The sequence below is a fragment of the Fukomys damarensis genome, unplaced genomic scaffold, assembly GCF_012274545.1.
Source record: "Fukomys damarensis isolate Sample0158 unplaced genomic scaffold, DMR_v1.0_HiC HiC_scaffold_26, whole genome shotgun sequence".
NCBI classification, from domain to species: Eukaryota; Metazoa; Chordata; class Mammalia; order Rodentia; family Bathyergidae; genus Fukomys; species Fukomys damarensis.
Window position 1 is genome coordinate 28,529,882 of NW_022900938.1, and position 21,908 is coordinate 28,551,789.

General features: G+C 35.0%; 1 protein-coding gene across 9 annotated transcripts in view; it reads left to right on the plus strand.

The window, feature by feature from the left end:
• The window catches only part of LOC104850109 (sodium channel protein type 1 subunit alpha), a 150,405-nt gene that overhangs the window by 97,021 nt on the left and 31,476 nt on the right, over positions 1 to 21,908 (plus strand). For 3 of the 9 annotated variants that reach the window (XM_010606896.3, XM_010606895.1, XM_010606897.2), the window contains exons 11-17: positions 1,024 to 1,308; positions 2,607 to 2,987; positions 4,211 to 4,343; positions 5,829 to 6,067; positions 7,293 to 7,466; positions 7,947 to 8,303; positions 10,335 to 10,817. In XM_010606896.3, the coding sequence (XP_010605198.1) occupies positions 1,024 to 1,308; positions 2,607 to 2,987; positions 4,211 to 4,343; positions 5,829 to 6,067; positions 7,293 to 7,466; positions 7,947 to 8,303; positions 10,335 to 10,817 (2,052 nt within the window). Of the gene's footprint in view, positions 1 to 1,023; positions 1,309 to 2,606; positions 2,988 to 4,210; positions 4,344 to 5,828; positions 6,068 to 7,292; positions 7,467 to 7,946; positions 8,304 to 10,334; positions 10,818 to 21,908 lie in introns of those variants that run through there. The other 6 variants (XM_010606901.1, XM_010606903.1, XM_010606900.1 and 3 more) reach the window with 6 other exon arrangements.

The following is a 21,908-nucleotide window of genomic DNA, read 5'->3' on the forward strand; positions in this document are numbered from 1 at the left end:
ATAAAAAAGATTTTCATCTATCTCAAAAATACTCAGAAATAACCTTTTCCTTTCTTTAATCAAAAATATAGTCTCTTCTAATATGGTTGATTAATTGCCTTTAAAAGAAATTGATCATAGTTTACTAGTTCTCATAGTGAGGTGTTAGTGCTCATAGTACAATTAATTATAAAATGTCTGAAGTAGTGTTCCTATTTTCCTCACTCTTTCTGTGTAGCATACAAACTCACTATCTTTTTTAAAGAAGAAATTTTCTTCAAGTATATTAATGTATATACAAGAGTCCTATGTTGAAGGGACATCTGGGAACAGGGATAATAGCAAAAAGGCCACCTTTGTAACAGAACAAGATGTGATCAAAAGTGTCAATTTAACCCAAACCCACAAGGCCAGTAAGAATGAGTGTTAAGCTGAAAATTGTGGGATTAATTTTTGGAGAATTGAACATTTTGTTTCACTTGGCAGAAAAGTACTGACTCTCCCTCCTCCTTTTTCCTAGATAAAGTGTCATGAAGGGATGAGAAAAGGATTTTTATAACCATTTGTAAATTTGATTAATAATATTTTAAAAGTATTGAACAACTCTGTTTCAGCAATTGGAGAACGGACTTTAGATCATTACCTCATTTTTGGATAAGGCCTTAGTAACTCATCAGCTTTTCTTCTGTGCATCAGTTTGTTTTTCCAAAGAAAAGATGACAAAAATAATTAAATATCAATTTTTTAGAGTAAAAAGTAATATGCATTACATTTTCATGGATAATCAATAGATCATTTTGATATGCATTCTCTGAAGAATAACAGACGTAATAAATCTAAAAGTGGAGAAAACTAGATTAATTCTGAAAGTCTTCATTAGGTAAAAAGAAAAAAAAATCCTCCTTGAACTTACAAAGAATTTTCTATGTTTGATCAGCTCAGACAGCTAAATGTTTTCTATAAGTGTCACACCAATACGCAGGGCATTCTACAGAGAGATAAATCTCCTCAGTGCCATGCTACAATTATCTTGCCTTCTTGTAGCAGGCAGCGGCCACCACAGTCTCAGAACATTCCAGAGAGCCCAGTGCAGCAGGCAGGCTCTCCGACAGCTCCTCCGAAGCCTCCAAGCTGAGTTCCAAGAGTGCTAAAGAAAGAAGAAATAGGAGGAAGAAAAGAAAGCAGAAAGAGCAGTCTGGTGGAGAAGAGAAAGATGAGGATGAGTTCCATAAATCTGAGTCTGAAGACAGCATCAGGAGGAAAGGGTTTCGCTTCTCCATCGAAGGGAACCGACTGACATATGAAAAGAGGTACTCTTCTCCACACCAGGTATGGCACTACTGAGTTACTGATGCACGGAAGGAAATTAGAGTGCTGGAGAGGGGAGAAGAATTAAAAGGGACTCAGGACTTTCCATTGACTCAGTTGGCAATTTTATTATATTGAAATCTATCGTTTCTGCATGTAGACATCCAAACATTATATATAGTATGTAGAAGTCAACTACAGCTGATGGAGTTGAAAGTCAAAAGACTTGGATCATATGTTCTGATACTGCCTTTTGATAATAATGGCGTTTAAATGTGGAACTGAAGCTAGGTAATCAGTAATGTCCATTTGGCTATTTTATGATTTTATGTTGGACTTTTCCCCAAAATTCTTTATAAGATAACATACGTGCTTTTGAAAATATCAGTCATGCTACACTTTATCAAAAAGAATATCACTAGAAATTTCAAGTCTCAAAACTACTCTGCTTTACAGGTGAAACAGGAATAATCACTTGAGATTTTAGAAAAATGGACTAAAACATTTGTCAAATGTGTTGAAATCCATTGGAAAGAAAGAGCATTGATAAAAAGTGTAGTTTTCTTAAGATCTCGCAGTTGGGGTTAATTGAACATTGACAGTGTTCACCATAATATATGTAAGAATGTTTGCATCTAAACTTGAAAAGGATGGCTCAGCAATTTTTTTCTTTATCATTATGTTGCATTCTAGCTTCCTATTCTTTTAATATCAAAGACTACAAACTCTCTTTTACCAAGCCAATTTATTTATTTTCAACAGAAATTTTAATTACTTTTTATTGAAAGCTGCACTGAACACTAAATGTCCACCTTTACAATAAACAAATACAGTAGCGGTAACTCACACTAAAACATAACATACTTCTGATGGCCATTGTTTTTTGTTTGGGACAGTTTAAAGTTTTTCTTTTGTCACAAAAACAGAAATGTACCTATATACAAAGGCTCAAAATAGGGCATCATTTTAAACAAAACGGCAATGATTCACAAAAGATGAAGAATCGAACATGTAACTAGTTGATACAAATCTAATAGGATTTGCTAAAATCAGTCACATCTAATAATACATCTGAAGTGTTCTTGTATAGAATATCCCATAAAGAAAAGAATTTATCAATGTCTAAAAACGTGGGAAAACCCAATTTAATTTAATCTGAATACCTATACCTTTAAAATTTTAATCAAAAAGAATGTGCCACATTCTGTTATGAATGCTGAGATTTATTTTAATTAACTTAATCTGGCACTTTTGTTGAAAGTGCATTTCAAAGGGCTAAATTAATATGATTTTGCTTTCTGTTTGTTTCGAATTTTTAGTCTTTGTTGAGCATCCGTGGCTCCCTATTTTCTCCAAGGCGAAACAGTAGGACAAGCCTTTTCAGCTTTAGAGGGCGAGCAAAGGACGTGGGATCTGAGAATGATTTTGCAGATGACGAGCACAGTACCTTTGAGGATAATGAGAGCCGGCGAGATTCTTTGTTTGTGCCCCGAAGACACGGAGAGCGGCGCAACAGTAACCTGAGTCAGACCAGTAGGTCGTCCCGGATGCTGGCAGTGTTTCCAGCGAATGGCAAGATGCACAGCACTGTGGATTGCAATGGTGTGGTTTCCTTGGTTGGTGGACCTTCAGTTCCTACATCGCCTGTTGGACAGCTTCTGCCAGAGGTGATAATAGATAAGCCAGCTACTGATGACAATGTAAGGAAGTTTTAAATAGTTCGGGCATGGCTGGCCCATTATTGCTGCACCAGCCAGTGTTTCCACAGTATGGAACTCTTGAGAATGATTCCTGGTTGGTCAAGCTGTGAATGCACCTGCATGGTGTAACACCTTTAATGAACTAACCAACTCAGCCTTGAACCTCAACACTCTTCTGCACAAACCTGAATGCGTTTATATACTCACACGCTTACAATTAACTAGGCACAAAAATTACTGCCTCCAGTTGGAGGATTTGCTATATACCCACACTGAATTTAGATATCAGGACATGCTCTGAGGCCTTCGTATGAAACTAAATAAATAATTTTTCTGTTTAAATGTAAAGGGTGTATAATAAATCTTTCCACCAGATTCTTCAAGATATCTGTGCTTTAGTTCAGATTTTCCAGAACACGGTGCTTAAACAGATAGCTTCATTGTTACCTCAAAATTTCTAGTATGCATATAAAAAAAATGCTGATATAGGTCTTTTCAAAACTAAACAAAGAGATACATACATTGTTAATACAAACAGATAATATAAATGCCTGTGCTCAAAGGTATGTCATATATTGGATATATACTGAGATGAGGAATTTCCAAACAGATGCTGCCTCTTTTAGAACAGCTCACTCACTTGGAAATATATCAGCATGATGAGGCATGATTAAGTCAGAATTAGATGACTTATTGCTTTGGTACCCTGGATGAAACTGTTGTCCATGCAGCATGTGTGTGTGTTTTTTAACATGAATCTTGTGCTGTTGGTGACCGTCCTGTCTTGTGTCTAGAAAATGAGATGGCAGCTAAGTGTGTTTTAATCCTTGGTATTTCCTAAAACTTAAAAGGTTACCTTCTCAAAACTGGAGCGCTTGATCACTTAGATGATTTTTTAAAGTTATTAGGTTTTTACTAGTAGTCCAGAAATAAGGAAAGGAAAGCTGTTAACTACGACTGTCAAAAGATTTATCAATTATATCATGCTTACATCGCTTTTCATAAAATTATGAAAGAAGGAAGTTTTTAAAAACTCAGTTTTTGCTGTGTGACTGAATGGTCAACAGTTTGGACATCCTAGGTTAATGATACAATAAGTCAGCAATATCTGCCATCAGCAGTTACATATGAAGGCGCATGTGCATGCGTTTCATGAAATTCCCCGTGGCCCTTTGCTTGCCTTATTGCTCAGGAATGTAACGAGGCTCACGTTTTCTTTACAGGGAACAACCACTGAAACTGAAGTGAGAAAGAGGAGGTCGAGTTCTTTCCACGTTTCCACGGACTTCCTAGAAGATCCTTCCCAAAGGCAAAGAGCGATGAGTATAGCCAGCATCCTCACCAACACGGTGGAAGGTTTGTCACATTCCGCGTTTACTGTTCACTGCTGCACTTACTGTCTCATTTGAAATAAGCGTCGCTATATATGTCTTGCAAACTTCGTCCTAGTGAGAAAATGATAGGTTTTATTCAAAGGTCATTATTTTTATTTGCGCTCATATGTCCTAGAAAGTTTAAAGTTTACTCAAACTTCATAATATTAGATTCTACAGAATATTACCTTAACCTTGTGTAGAAACTCTGATAATGCAGAATAAATCGTTCTGTCGGGGTTTCCAAATCCGCAAGGTGTACAGCTCTTCGTTCCACTTAACTTCAGATTTCAGCAACACCGTCTCGTCCAGCCTCATCCTAAATACACTCAGGACTGGAGGGTGAGAAAATCATTGGTCATTTTCACAAAGGAATAACCTAAAAAGATGACTTATGGTTCACATCAGGCCCTGTGCTATCTCTTATGACATTAGCTTGACAGGGTAGCCAGGCATTCACATAGGATTCTACCTATGATGCTGTGCCAAAGCGTTTTCCTGTTTAGACTTCTTTTTAAAGACCTTGCCCAGTGCTGAGTCACAGTATCAATACACAAGAAAAAAACTGTTTCTTAGCTACCTATCTTAGTTACTTTGCCGTTGCTGCTGGAACAAAATACCCAACACCCACAGAGTGTTACAGAAGGAAATGTTTATGTTACCTCATAGTATGTAGATGTTACAGTCCATAGTCATCCGGCTCCAAGGCATGGCGGGGCATGGCGGAGGAGAAGCACTCCCTACCACGGAAGGCAGAAGTGAACCTGTCTCCTTGCTGTCCCTTTATATTCTGTCCAGTATACAAACCTGTTGATTGTTGACATCTATACTCGGGGTGGACTTCCCTCTTCAGTAAATCCACTCAGCCGCATTCAGAACTTTACTCATCCCATTAGGGATGAGTAATCCAGTTATCACACACCTTCATCCATATTCACGTACTCCAGATCCAGCCACCTCTGAAATTCCCACTGTGAAATTCCCTACGAGCACATGAGGCTTTGGGGACATCTAGATACAATCTAGATGCAAGCCATAGCACTATACACACTCTCTGTGTATGTCTGATGAGCTACAGTGGTACCTTCGTTCATGAACACTTTTGTTTGAACAGTTTTGTTCTCAAACAGAAGTGTTTGGCAAAATTTGTTTTTGTTTACCAACTCTGTCATCCAGCGACAAACACAACCATGGCCATCTTTCCTACACAAAAATTAATGGGACCATATTTTCCAGAATTGTGGAACAAATTAAATTTGTGAAAGATACTACTGTATCTTTAGGAGTCTAGAATGAATCGTATAATTTTTTAAATCAAGTACAAAGTATGTTGACTTTGCAGCACATGCAAATATATCAATTGCTGAAAATAAATCCATTTGTATCTGAAATGAATATTTGTGTGTATAAAATTAATAATTCAATGCTTGTTCTATTTATTTGTTGGTTCGTTGGTTTGTTTTTCTAGAACTTGAAGAATCCAGGCAGAAATGCCCACCCTGTTGGTATAAGTTTTCCAACATATTCTTAATCTGGGACTGTTCTCCATATTGGTTAAAAGTGAAACATATTGTCAACCTGGTTGTGATGGACCCGTTTGTTGACCTGGCCATCACCATCTGTATTGTTTTAAATACTCTTTTTATGGCCATGGAGCACTATCCCATGACAGAACATTTCAATAATGTGCTTACAGTAGGAAATTTGGTAAGCATATTGGAAGGTAAATGTGTGCAGTCTTCAAATTTTCTGTTTTGAAACTATTTGCATTTGATAGCTGCTAGCACTCTTTCAGCCACCCTCTCATACCTCCCGATCCCACAAATAGGAATGATGTCTAGCTACTGCACTCTACTTATTGCTAAAAATAATGGCACTCAATGTGTTGCAAAAACTAAGAGAGCAGTAGGCATAGACAGACTACTACTTAAAAATTCAATGCTATATATCCTGCAACTTTTTCATTATGTAGAAATAGTTCAAAATTAAAAGACACATGTTTTGAAATGATAGTGTCACAGTCTCACTTACTATAGAAGGTAAAAATAATATAATGAATCTTTTTTCTTCTTAGTCATTATCATTGCAAGAAATAATTTAACAAATTAAAAATGTCTCCAGATTTTTACTTCCAGGATGTAGGTGCTAAGTACCGCTTTGTCCATCTATTCTATATCAAAGCCATAAAATACTGAAGAACATGAATACATTTTGGGTACTATGTGATTAGCAAGGCCATTTTGCTGACAGTTGCCACTTAATTCTTTCCTTTTCTTATGCTTCGAACATAAATTATTAATTATTTAGCAGTTGCTACAACTTAGGAATATGAGCTTTTATTTGCTAAAAAGGTCTTGCTAAAGTAATTTATGCATTTCCCATATTATTTTGTTGGAGGTTTAGAATTTTCCTGTGTTTAACATATAATAAACAATGATAGTAATGCATACTGTAACAATATATAAGCATGCATAGCAGCTCTCTGATTTGAGGGAAATGGATATAAACTTACAAATAAATAAAGCTATTCATGGGCATATATGTCAATATTTGTGTTTTATGAAATCTGGAGGAAAAGACAATTTGATGCAATGGAAAGAATACTACCAAAAAATAGATTATTTTTATTCAAATCCAAGTTTTGCCATTTTCTAGTTATATTATGTTGATGAGTCATTTCACCCATTTTGAGACCTTAGTTTCCTCGTCTTAAAAGAAATAATTATGATATCTGCATAACTCCACTAATTGGAGCATCTATGAGGATTAAATGAAATAATACATTTGAGAAGTTTGTATAAGTTTTGTACAAAGTTGTTTGTAATGGACTCATTACTATAAAAGTAGCATAACCGTTGCTCTAAGAGCAAATATGATGTTATAATATTCATCATTACTTCATGGAATTAGAGTAATTGTGTTTTGATCTTAGGTTTTCACTGGGATCTTTACAGCAGAAATGTTTCTGAAAATTATTGCCATGGATCCTTACTATTATTTCCAAGAAGGCTGGAATATCTTTGATGGTTTCATTGTGACGCTTAGCCTGGTAGAGCTTGGTCTTGCCAATGTGGAAGGATTATCAGTTCTTCGTTCATTTCGATTGGTAAAAAAACAAGACACCAGTGCAACAATAACTACTTTTTTAACCATCAGTGTTCTTGCATAGGACTGCCATAGATTTTAGAGCATAACCATTAGCATTTTAAATTTCATTTAAAATTTACTAAGTGGGAAAAAATGTATTTCCTCTCATTTGTAAAAACTTTTATTCCAAAATGTGAAGTTTCCCATTTTACTCAGTTATTATTCTGATTAGTTATTGTTTCTACATGAACCTATAGGGTGGGGAAGTGTAGGGTAGGGCAGATATTGTAAGAGATTCAACTTGGAATCGGGGGTGGGGGTGAGATGCTGAGGATTGCATGCATGCTAGTCACATATTCTACCACTGAGCGAGACGCCTAATTCTAAGAGATTCCATTTTAATTGTGATTTCTTAGTAAACTTCAATTCATATAATGCTTGTGATGATCAAAATGACATATATATATATGTATGTATTAATTTTGTTTTCATTTTCTAGCTCCGAGTTTTCAAGTTGGCGAAATCTTGGCCAACATTAAACATGCTAATAAAGATCATTGGCAATTCCGTGGGGGCTCTGGGGAATTTAACCCTGGTATTGGCCATCATTGTCTTCATTTTTGCTGTGGTCGGCATGCAGCTTTTCGGCAAAAGCTACAAAGATTGTGTCTGCAAAATTGCCAGTGACTGTAAACTCCCACGCTGGCACATGCACGACTTCTTCCACTCCTTCCTGATCGTGTTCCGCGTACTGTGTGGAGAGTGGATAGAGACCATGTGGGACTGCATGGAGGTCGCTGGTCAAGCCATGTGCCTTACTGTCTTCATGATGGTCATGGTCATTGGAAACCTAGTGGTATGTACTGAATTAAAATGTGTATTTAAGAAATATATTAAAAGAACAATAAAATGGTGATCATTTTTCCAAAACCCCTTTATAATTATTAGTTTTAAATATCTCTTACCTTAGAAATATTATATTGACATTTGTTTATATTTTCATGTGTTTTAAAATGGAATATAGCACTCACTTAAAATTTTAATACTAAATTTCATTGTATCAATCAGCACATTTGTTAGTGAAATGCAATGAAATAACAATGTTGAACACAGCCTAAAAGGGTTATGCTGGGATCAATTCAAAAATTCAGAGACAAGAGAGAGAAAGAAGTCTGTAATGTACATGTACATATGTACTACATATATAGCCGTAGATGAAAATCAGATATAAGATGTGCAACCAAACTTTTTCCTAATTCTACCTCTGGAAAACATATACCTATATACCTTCCAAAAATCAGAAAGGAGAACGTTTTATGATTACTACACATCATTAATTCAGATGTATGCCCTTATAAGTGCAGGAAACAACTATGAGTCATAGGTAATACACCCAATCAGCACAAAGAACAAAGTGTATGTTTGAGTGTGGGAGGGAGAGAGAGAGGGAGGGAGAGAGAGAGAGACAGAGAGAGAGAGACAGACAGACAGACAGACAGTGGGTCAGAGAGACAAAGAGATAAAGAGAGACAGAAAAAAACAGACATAGACAAACACATAGACAGAGACAGAGAGCAACATTGCCTGCCAGTATACAATTAAAAGGTATTGCCTTCAACAGTTTTCACAATGACTGTGCCATTTTCTCATCCATTACTGAAATACAGAATTCAATCATCCTATGTCATGTAGCATGTGCATTAGTCACCTAGGGTGGCTAAGTGTCTAGTAGTTCTAAGTAAAATAAAGTGTAGCTCAGATGATATGCTAGTATAGTAAGCCTTCTTTCTTTTCTTAAATTTGGAATGTTGCCATTTGTAGTATGGAAATATAAAAGTATATTCCCAAAGGCATGCACATTAATCTGCCACTTTCGTGGAAATATTAGGAGTTATTTATACATAATCTCTTAACTAGTCAACACTGGAGTACAAGAAAGAAGTATAATGTGTTAAGGAACAAATGAAAATGTCTATTTTAAATCTTAGTTCTTAAACATAATGTTGAACAATAATGGTGGTTTTTTTCCATTAACATTAAATTTAACATCTGTTTGTCAATAAAAGAGTCCAAATTATACATTTAAATGCATAATGTCAGATATTAATTATTTTGTTTAAAATTCTTATGCAGAACATATGTAAATCTGTTTTCTTTTACTCACACAATTTTAAATGTAATGATGTCGTAGTTCAGCTCATTTGACTTCATTTTGAAAATGAGAATGGAGGGCCTGGGATCTAGCTCAGTGGTTCCACTACCTGCCTGGCAAATGCAAGGACCCCAGTTCAATTCCTGGCACCAAAAAAAAAAGAAAAAAAAAAGGAAATAGAATTAGCATGAGGAAAATATAAAATGGAAACAAAGTCTTTGTAGATAGGGAGGGGTGGAGGGGTTGAAGGGAGGGCAGGAAAATGGGGAAAAAATTAAAACTAAGATGGATTATGTAAAGGTGCAAATTTCCAATGATGAATGCCATTACATTGTATACCTTAAATGTACCAACAAAGTTCATTAATTTTAAAAAGTGGGAAAATTTGTAAGCAATAGAAGACATGCCTGTACCAACTATTGAGCTGGGTAACAAATTCAAAGAACCGGGCTAAGGATATAGCTCAGTGGTGCTGTCTCACAAGTGCAAGGTCCTGAGTTCAATCCCTGGTTAAAAAAAAAAAAAAAAAGTCTGAGAAACAAGACTGAGAGGAAGACATGGAATTGGGGGCAGAGCCCAGGACCTCTTGCTTCATGAAAAGCATGTGCTCTTCCACTGAGCTATATCAGCCTATCCAAATTCTAGTAACTACTCTGTCATGTCTTTTTAATCTGGTTTTACAATTTCCTCCATATTTATAGAGATGACAATAATCATGACTTTATTGTTTTTAAGGTCCTGAATCTCTTTCTGGCCTTACTTCTGAGCTCATTTAGTGCCGACAACCTTGCAGCCACTGATGATGACAATGAAATGAACAACCTTCAAATCGCTGTGGATAGGATGCATAAGGGAATAGCTTACGTCAAGAGAAAAATATATGAATTTATTCAACAGGCCTTTGTTAGGAAAAAAAAGATTTTAGATGAAATTAAACCACTTGATGATTTACACAACAAAAAAGACAACTGTATGTCCAACCATACAGGAGAAATTGGGAAAGACCTTGACTATTTGAGAGATGTAAATGGAACTACAAGTGGCATTGGAACTGGCAGCAGTGTTGAAAAATATATTATCGATGAAAGTGATTACATGTCATTCATAAATAATCCCAGCCTCACTGTGACTGTACCAATTGCTGTAGGAGAGTCTGACTTTGAAAATTTAAACACAGAAGACTTCAGCAGTGAATCCGATCTGGAAGAAAGCAAAGAGGTAAGATGTCACAAACGTGGGTAGCTATAAATTTACAAAAATGTTTCTATAATCCTATATTTTCCATCTGGAATTTTGTTACCACTGCTTAAAATTTTATGTCATTGAAGTGACAAAAATTTAAGGTCAGGAAAATGATTAATAATACATCAAACAACCTACTAATGTGTGAGTTTTCTCATTTTTGGTAATGGATATCTGTTAGATACATGAACAAATAATACAATAAATGAACAAATCTCACCATTATACAATGATTTGATCCCTATAAGCTGGAGAAGAATGTGCAATTATAACCTTTCAGATAAGAAATTTAGTTTAAGGGAGTTTAAGGTAACAACTGGTGAGAGTAGAGGTGAGGGGGAGAGCTTTGTGCTAGCTTCCTCTGTGTCATCTTAGCCTGCATACTTGAAAGAGTACTTAGGAAATTGTCTTCATACCACCTCTCCTTAAAATTGCATTTTCTGATGTATTAATCTACTTGGCCTACTATAGCCAAAACTTATTTTTGTACATTTGTGGAAAGTGGAGAAGTGAAGATCAAGGTGCCAGCAAGGTCAGTGTCTGGCGAGGGGTCTGGCATTGGGTTGAGATGATGACGTTCTTGTTGCATTTTCATAAGGCCTGTCCTCAGGGCACACACATGGAGAAACAGTTTCGTTGTCTCTTCCGCTGCTTATAAGGGCACTGGTCTTATTGGATTAGAATTCCCTCATGAATACATAAACTTGTATCTCCCTCTTGCAGGCTTCTGCCAATTGCTGCCATTGTTTGAGGGTTAGAGCTTCATTGTTTGAATGGAGGGTGCGATTGAGTCCATAGCAACCTACTAAGAAATAGTAAGCTAAAACTCTAATGAATATACAGACTTTCCCTGATTTACAATGGCTTGGCTTAATATTCTTCAGGTTTACATTGGTGTGAAAGTGACACATATTCAGTAGAAACTGAATTCCATACTTGGAATTTTGATCTTTTCTCATGGGCAGTGTCATCCTCTCTTGCTGTGCTGGGCAATGGCTCTGAGTTACAGCACCCAGAGGACTGCACTCTTAGGAAATTAAGCAACAACTGATACTCCACAGTGCATTGCATAATCTTCAATAGGTTAGGTATGTTGCATGCATTTTTGACTTGTGCTGTTTCTTAATTACTATGGGTGTGTTGGGAGTTAACCCCATTGTAAATTGAGGATCATCTATATAAGCTATTTCAAAATAAGTCTAAAAGAAAATACCTCACTTCATAGTGTTTAGAAATGTCAAAATTGCCTACTTTTAATTGATATAGTCTAAATATTTTTAAAAATCACATATATCAAAGACATTTTACTGGGGGCACAATTTTAGTAGAATATCACCATGTCCAAGGGAAACAGCATTGCATTTTGATAGTTACCCACATCAGATGCCAAAAGTATATGACATTTTTTGAGTTACTGTTGAATATGTCCCTTTAGAGGTGATCGAAGTATTTATAATGAATCTCTGAATGATTGAGGTTACCCTTCACTTTTTAGAGTAGAGGGCTAATAAAGCTACAAGCTTCTAACTTGACTCCAACTTGAGGGTTTTGTAGGTGTTTTCATTTTGTATAATGAGAAAAGTTCAGAGATATAACAGTAGATCAATCCTAGTCACATTTCTCATGTCCATGAATATGGACTTTGGGAAGAAAGTATGAATTATTTTATAAAACATTGTTGAATTTTTCAGGATTTTTAATGTGAATATTATTATAGCTCAGACTTTGTGTATTAAGAGATCTGGGTATTGCTAAGGAACCAGAGAGTGGCTGTTTTTGAAAATTTTTCATCTTCACATTTATAAATTTAGTTCTGAACTTCTGACAAAATAAATTTGGTAGTATTCTTCTTAGTCTGGATTTACCTTGAATATTTAGACCTACCTTTAATATTTGATAAAGGATATTACATAATACATCTTATCTGTTGACGATAAAAAGGAGAAAATAAGCTATGTTAGTGCAAAGTCCATCTGTAGCAAATACTTTTCTGAACAATCGAGCAAATTCATACCTTTAATGGTTTTGTTTGCAATGGTCATGGCCAAAAGCAACAATGATCATCTTAATAAAGAGACTACCTGTAGAACCACTGGACCCAATTGTACTTCTCCATTGTCTGTAACATTTCAGAGTTTAGAACAGTACTTTAATTGAAATTCTAAATATTAGGTTAGTAGAAACTTTACCAAATTATGGGTAATGGCCCCATAAAAATCTATTTTTGGGTTCAGTAATTTTTAAAACCTTCAACAAAATAGAATGGATTCCACCAATGCACAGGACATGTTATAGAGAGTATTAACAAGTAAGCTTTTGCTTCCTGCACTAAACTTCAGTGCGTTGTCTAATACCCCTGCATCCGTGGGTTGTAGGTAGTGCCTGAAGATCAAAAGTTCTTAAGTTTGAGAAACACTGCCATTCTCTTTGAAGGTATTGATTATGAATTCTTTTTGACCACTAATAGAGGGGGCCACTTCCTCTTAGGAGGCTCAGAAATATAAGGTACAGATCATGGATAATAAAAAATATATTTCTGGGGTTCTAATCTTACTAAATACCACAATGTTTCTTAATAACTATTTATAAGAGCATGTATCTCTCTTTTAGTTTATGACCTACTAATGCATGATTAGTACAGAGTAGGCACTCAGCTCAAACTGTTCCAACTTTTGCAACCATTCTAAAATTTTAATGTTGCATGTATTTATGGGGTATGATGTGATGTTTTAATACATACATATACTATGTAATAAGTCAGAGTAATCAGTATACTCATAAGCATAGATTTTATCACTTTCTTGCTATGGAATATTCACATTCTCTCCAGCTGTTTGAAAGATACCATGAATTGTCTAGCTGTAGTCACCATATCAGAATCCATTCTTATCTGACTACAACATTTTACTCCTTGAACCAAACTTTGTACAAATCTCCCTCCCGCTATCCCTTCAAGCCTCTAAGAGCCATTATTTTGCTTCCATTTTCTATGAGATTAACTTTTAGATTTCACTTAGTGGTGAGATCCTGCACGCTTTGTCTTTCTGTGTCTGACTTATTTCCTTTAATATAATGTCCTGAAGATATTAAAAGATGAACATATATGTGAAAAAACGCTTAATATCACTAACCCTCAGAGATATATAAATCAAAACCACACTGAGATCTCATGTAACCCCAGTGAGAATGACTACATTCAACTCTTACTAGAATCATATTGAATGATTCTTATCTTCACACTCTCCTGAGAGTGTACTTTTATTTCCCGTGATTCTGGATGTCATATTTCTCATTACTCAATTTAATAATGAATGAAATTTTGTTGGCTTATTTTTGTTACCTATGTTATTTTGTCGATTTATATTTGGTTTCTAAGAAAGTAACAATCTTTAATCATTTTCATATAAATATCAGTTGCGATACAATTCTGTCTCACCCAGTTAAACTTTTAAATATTGAAATGTTTTCTCATTGCTGTTATATTTCAGTTTCCTCCATTCATTGTTGAATCCCTCATTCTGTCAATACTCTTTCAATGATCACCATCCTGACTCACATTTTCCCACTCTTCCACTTCACCATTTCCTCCTCCTTGTTCAGAAATAAACTCAGAATCATTGCTCCTCACTCATGCTTTCCATCCCACTGTCATCACAGCAGAGCAAAGTTTATATGTTCCGCTTCTGCGGGGATTAGACTATTGCTGATGCATCCAGGCTGGAGATTCTTTATGCTCAATAAGGCAGCCTATGGCTTATTAACGTAATTGCATCATTTTCTGTTTTAACCTTTATTCTTTCTGTCTGCTTCATTTTTCAGCACTTGCTATGTGCTAGAGAGGAGATAAGACAAGGAGGTAATGGGGACACCGATAAGCTATGACTGTGCTTATAGATATTTGTCTTTAAAGAAAATAACTCAAACATTAAATATGAGTTTTCATATTGGAACAATACTGACTTAAAATGCCATGTGTTTTCACCACTTTTATATCTTTCCATTTGAATATGTTAATGTTTTCATTTCTAAATTTCAATAATAACTTCTATGTATTAGGTCATTATAATACCTCAGACATTATAGTATGGTTAAATTTACAAGTAACTCCTGTTGTCCCTATTCTGAGCATGTTTTAATACATGTGAAGCCATGGCTATAATATTGTTGGTAAAAACTTACAGTTGAGCCCGATGCTGGGTAGTATAATTCCATTTTAGCTACCTACTGTGTAACCCTACTCAGCTATCTATTCTTTGCTTTTCTCATCTCAAAAATAAGGATAATATCAAATAAGATAATAAATGGGATGGCCACGAATAATGCTTGACATATAGTAAGCATTCAATAAATTGTCATGATCATTACTATTACCAGTAGCAATTCCAACAGTCTGTTTTATTAAGTACCCTTATATGAATTGCTTGTAATTATTTTACTATTCAGCCTTTTGTACTGCCTGCCATTTATCCCTTATAATAAGTTATTTTACATGTTTGTCTGGGGAGAGTGATAATGTGTGCATTTTCTGTTTAACTTAAAACTGATCTCAATTAATTTTTTATAAAGTCCTTAAAATATTTAAGAAAACATTTTTCTGAAGGAATTTCAACAGCTATCAGACAGGCTGCATATGCAAGAAGGGACAGTCCAATTATAGGTATCAGACAGGATACACATGCAAGAATCTAGGGGTATGAAGGGGTTGTTTAGAAACAATTAGTAGTTTGGAAGTGCCAAGGAGTAAAAGTCTCGGGAGATGGGGCTAGAGATTCAGGTAAGAAGTGGCTGGTCTCAGCTTCCAGGTTGGTGAGGAGAGTCACGGTAATATGGAAATGCATATTTGCTTTGCCTCGCTCACTAGAGGTGCACTTGCATCGTCCCTCATGCCAGGACAAACCACAGGGTGGCCTTACCTCTGTCTTCCTCCTCTTGGTCTCCAAATGAAGAAGAGGCAGAAGATAGATCGAATCTTTTCACCTCTTTAAGTCTGAGGTGCCATCAACCCACAAAGTACAATCAAATACCTTGAGGAACTGTTCTGAAGCCTCAAAAAGTTTCTTGACTCATGCAGTAATCATAATAATGGCCAGCTAGAAATTCAGATTTCTACTCAAAGTTAATAACTAAGAAGGATGATTTGGGTAGATTTTGAAGAGCTTTGAAGTTTGGCAAAACTGCTGGAGAGTTTATAAAAGACAATACAAACTCATACCTACTCAATCCGAATGTAAGTGTTTTTGGTTATGATCATGTTTTATAGAAATTTTATCTTTTGAAGCACCTCCTTCAATGTTAGATATATAAAAAGTGCTCAATAATTTCTGAGTGTTAATTGATTTATGTGGATACTAGACTAAGAGTTTGGTAGGCTTTACTATGGGAAAATCATTAATTCTCCATTACTGATTTCTTTCCACAGTATGCAAACTCCTAAATGAGTGAAAATAGCCAAGATAATAACTATTCCTGGCTCAAATCCAGGTAGTCTGTTAATAGAGTCTCTGCATTTAACCACCAAAGAAAAACAGCAGTACAGGGGATTGAGCCCAGGCCTTGCCTCTGAGTTACATCCCCAGCCTTTTTTATTTTTTATTTTTGAGACCTGGTTTCACTAAGCTGAATTGCCTGGGCTGCCCTGAAATCCTACTGGCTCAGCCTACAAGAATGTTGTCATTACAAGCATGTACCAGCTAAAAATTTTTTAATAATGTCTTTTGCATCTCATTGAAATACTGGGTGTTATTTACTGAAGAACTAAGTATCATTGTTTGATGTGGGTCTGGTATTAACTACCAGTTGTTCTCACTGGTCGTAGGTTAGTGGCTTGCACCAGGGTCTCTTACTCCGTCTTAGGAGATATTCTCCTTGGTTACTGGCCAGCATGTTAGGCTGATCTGTTTCTGCATTCCACATGTACCTGTGGGAGGTCTAATTCTAATTGTAAATCACTTAGTTCTCCAGATAATTTCAAAGTTGTGCTTAACATACCATTCTGGGTTTAATGCTGTCTAGAAGAGTTTTCTAAATCATTAGAAAGTAGCTCCGTGGTTAGCAGATTAGTTTCTGAGGTATCTGAGAATAAAGAAAACAATAACAATGACTTAGCCATATGTCCACAACTCAAACAAAATATTAAATGAGTGACTAAATAAATGAACAATTAACTTCCAGTTGGTTCCTCAACTATAAACTAGTGTTAACAAGTGCTGCTTTTGTTAGCCAATGCTGCTTTGCTGGTCCTTTTATTTAATATCACCTTTACTACATTGGTAAAGGATTAGAGGATGTTTTCATCCTAAGCAGATAATCTCTATGAGTGATAGCTACATGCTTTCCACACTGAGATCTTTCAATTAACCAGTGGAAGCCCATCTTCTCTCTCTCTCTTTCATCTGCTCAATTACTAGGAGTTGCCAAGTCCACCTAACCTTGTCTACTTTTCTGTATTTCCCTTTCATCTGCCAAATGTCAGACCTCCACAGTCTTTGGTTTATTGCTACAGAGTTGGGTGGGTCTTCTACATTATTACCCTGCCTAGTTTAGTCTCCACACATGGTTTTTCTAAAAGACCACACTTCTCATCCTTCTGATTCAAATGTCACTCACTGTCTTCTACCCTGACCTTCCCAAACTGCGCCAGGCGGTACTTCCAGTATACCCGTTACTAACTCCATCATAGTGGTTGGCCATTGTGTGCTTCTCTACAGCTTTCATTTGATTTTGAATATGTGAGAGCAGACGCTAGCTCTGTTACATTCACTACTCTTATTTCTCGGGTTCTAGTTTTGCTGTCTGGTACATAGTAGTATTTTTGGTAACTGAAAACATAAATATCAGCAATTAACACCTATTATAAACTGTGATGACAATGGTGGCCATTTCTCAAGAAAGCACTTGCCGAACACTTTCTGTGAGTTTTATTGTTCAGTCCTTGTAACAGCCGTGTGAAGTAAGGACTTTTTACAATTTAGAAACTTAAAGTGACGTGGAATGGTGGTGTACATCTATAATCCCAGTACAGAGAAGGCTAAAGCAGGAGGATAGCAAATTCAAGCCAAGCCTTGGCAATTTATGACTTAGACCCTTTCTCATAATTAAAAAAAAATTAAAGGGGCTAGGGCTATAGGAATTATAAATGTAATTTTACAGATTTTTTGTTTCCTTTCTAACTTATTTGCACAATAATTTTATGTTGGCTCAATATATGATGAAATGTTATGTTTCTTTTGTCCTTTTCTATCTAATCAATACAAATGTTTATGTCTGACACACTTTAAAGCTACATTCAAAGTATATTAGATCTATATTTCACTGCAATCCCCTTACCCTAGAGTGTTTGACTAATATTTGATTTATCAATTAATAGAGAAATTGAATATTTAATAAACATAAAGCACTCACTGAAGATTGTTTTTCCAACATACAGTTTGAAGAAGAAATCATTTGCAGTATGCAAATGATGAAAAAACTAATGGGTTATTATTGAAAATTTCCAAGAACTCTGTGGAAATGCTAAATCTCAATACAGTGGCTTTTACTTTGATATATATTGTTGTTTTGTTGAGACTCTTTAATAGAGATCATTTTAATTTTTAATATGCTCAGTGTACACTAGAAATATTTACTAATGCAGAATGTATACAATTAAATATAAATACTAATATTTTAAGGTTATACAGCATCTCATGTATATATTATTATATATGCATCTATATTAGATATACATATATTTGTGTATTGTCCAGCTTCAAAGCAGACATGCTCAGTTTTGAAATATTTGAGATATTAACTTAGACTGTGTATCTTTTTGACACTTCAATTCCAGTTTTATCACTTATTAAAAATAGAGCCATTAAACTGTAAAGCAAGTTCCCTATAACAAACCAAGTCTAAAGATAAAAGTGTAATTACTATAAGATCAAGTAGAGACCAAGAAGAAAGCATTTAATGATTTACTCTTAAAGAAATATTGTAGAGGGTTTGGTTTGGTTTGCTTTGCTTTGTTTTGCTTCACCCTCAAAGTCAAAATCATTTTGTATAGTAGAGAACTTTTTTAAAGGGAAAAAATGTTTCATAAATTCACTGAAGAGGTAAAGCAATATTATTTCCATGGTTGTAGTCACTAAGTGGTTATTGAATGCCCTGGTGTACAAGCAAAAGCAGACGCTTCAGATAAACTGTGGACTCTGCATATCTCAGATCACAGATGAAGTAAGCTGGACAGAAATGCGTGAGCATGCCAATGAGTACGGAAGGGTAGAGCATAGGTATCGAAGGTTATGTGTGGAAATACACGTATTTTCAAATTAGCTACTCATGTAGAAATTTTTAAATTCCAGATTGATTAATGGCTTAATGAACATCAAAATTTGTTTTTTAAAAACTGTATTGATAGAATGGTAAGAACCATTATTATATGAATGGTGAATTTTGATATAACATAAATTTCAATAAAAAAAAAGAAAAAAATCAGTTGGCCTTACTAGTTCTTAAATTAATACAAGTTTTGACAGTATTTCAGCATTATTGTTATCCAATTTCTTCAGTTTTTTATCTGAATGCATGTCTCGTGCTAATATAGAGATGGAGTCTTCTTACACATCTATAATTTTCTTCCATTTTTGAGTAATAGTGATTAATTATATTGAGGAATAGATATACAAGCCTGATATTTATAATTTGGTACTATCTGTGAAGACTTGTGCTGAGCAAATACTGGATTTGTTTAAAATTTTAGGACGCTAAAAGTAGTATTTTTAAAAAAATATCCTTCAGTTAAAATTATATGACATTTGCTTTATAATAAGATAGAACTCACTTGGCAGAATTATCATAAATAAATATTAGACAACTTGTGTTGCACCTACCAAAAGTTAGCCTGTTGCAGCAAATAAAATAGTTTCTGCGAAGATACAGAATATTTGTATAACATTCTGTTACTAGTTTGTAGTGTGAATAAGGCTTTTTTTTTCACATCAAGATTGAATTGTAGGTTTTCTTCATTTAGTTAGATCAAATTGATATTTTTCCCATATGGATTACTTTCACCTTTAATTTGGTAGAAGAATTACAACAGTGTGACCTTATTATTTTTTGCTGTTGTTTCAAAAGACAGCATAGTTGTATAGAAGCAGAACATAGGCTTTGGGCTGAAAAATAATTGTCTCAAATCTTGGATTTCTTTGTATTTATATGAAATTAAACAAGTTAATTAACCTATTTGTCATCTGTAAGACAAGAACAATAATACAAGCCTCATAGAATTAAACTGTTAAATTAACTGAAACAAGTAGAAAGTGCCTAATATATAACACCAAACAAGAAAGTAAGTGGTCAAACTATCAAGCTACAGTGTCTCAGACAGAACTGAATCCATCCACTTTATGACTTTGATTATCTTTAGGTTTGTCATCAATGTTTTATAATTTGGAGAAGTAGTGATATTCACCAATTCATGATCAACAACTCATTCACGGTCCCTGTTTTCCTATACAGTAGGCCTCAAAAAACAGCAGAATTATTCACAAACACTTAACACAGAAGCTAATTGAGACCATCTTGCAATGTTCTTAATATCCACTACATCCAAAAATGGAGCCAAGTGGCATGGTACAGCGGTACCTGGGTTCACAAACTTAATTCTTTCCACTGTTCTGGTCAAAAACTGAATTGGATGAAGCAGAGTCATATTCAATGGTTAGGTTAAATGTTGACCTTATGGGGATATTTGATTTGGTTCTCATCCAGTTCAGTTTGGGACCAGAATAGTAGAAAGAGGCACGGGGTAGAGTTTGTGTCTCCAATTACATCCCAGTGTTTACCTTCTCAATTTGCATTTAATTTACTTTTCTGTTGTTGAATATATTTTGGATATACATATATATGTGTAAGTATAACATCCTTTCTCTTTCGTATTGCCTATATTTTAATTTGCTTTTTGATTTATTTTTACTTTTGACTTCTTATATAAGAGCAATCATACAATATTTAAGCATGTGTGTCTGATTTATTTCACTTCACATTATGGTCTCAGGACACATCCATTGTCCCACAAATGACTCAAATTTAACCTTATTTATAGCAATTTTAGTGCTCTATTGTATATAAAACTCACATTTTCTTATCCATTCATCTGTTGATGGACATATAGGCTGCTTTCCCAACTTTGTTATATTGTATGCTGCTACACACAAGGACATACATGTGTCATTGTTCCATTATGTCTTTACCTCTTTCGGAAAGATATCTAGAAGGGGAATAGCTGGGTCAAATGTAATTTCTAGTGTTAGTTTTTTGAGGAATCTCCATTCTTATTTCTGTAATAGTTGTGCTAGTTTGCCTTTCTACCAACGATACAGAAGGGCTTCTTTCTCCCCATAGCCTCACAAACATTTGTTATTATTTCTTTTTTTTTTTTAATGATGGCCATTCTCTCTGGAATAAGATAAAATCTTAGCGTTGCTCTAATTTGCATTTCTTTAATGACCTGTGATAGTGAACGTTGTTTAATATAGTTATTGGCCATTTTACCTCTTCTGAGAAGTGGTTATTCATTTTACTTGTCCATTTTTTTCATTGGGTTTTTATTCTTGGGGTCTAACTGTTTTAATTCTTATTAATCCTACATGGCAAAAATTTTCCCATTCTTTAGTTGTCTCTTCATTCCATTGATTGTTTACTTTACTGTGCATAAACTTTTTAATTTGATACAATCCCCTTTGTTGATTCTTATTATTTCTTGTGCAATTCTGGTTGTGTTTAGAAAGTCCTTGCCTATGCCTATGACTTCAAGAGTTTTATCTACCTTATATTTAGCAGGTAAAGTGTTTCTGTTTTTCCATTTAGATCTTTGAACTATTTTATTTTAGTTTAGTATATGGTGAAAGATACGGGGTAGCATCAATGGTCTGCATCTGCATAGCCAGTTTTCCTTGCACCATTTGCTAAACAGGCTCTCTTTTCTCCAGCATGTGATTTTTGACCCTTTGTCCAAGCTATAAATGTACCTGAGGTTGTTTCTGTATTCCCTCTTCTTTTCTGTTGGTCCACATGTCTCTTTTTGTTCCA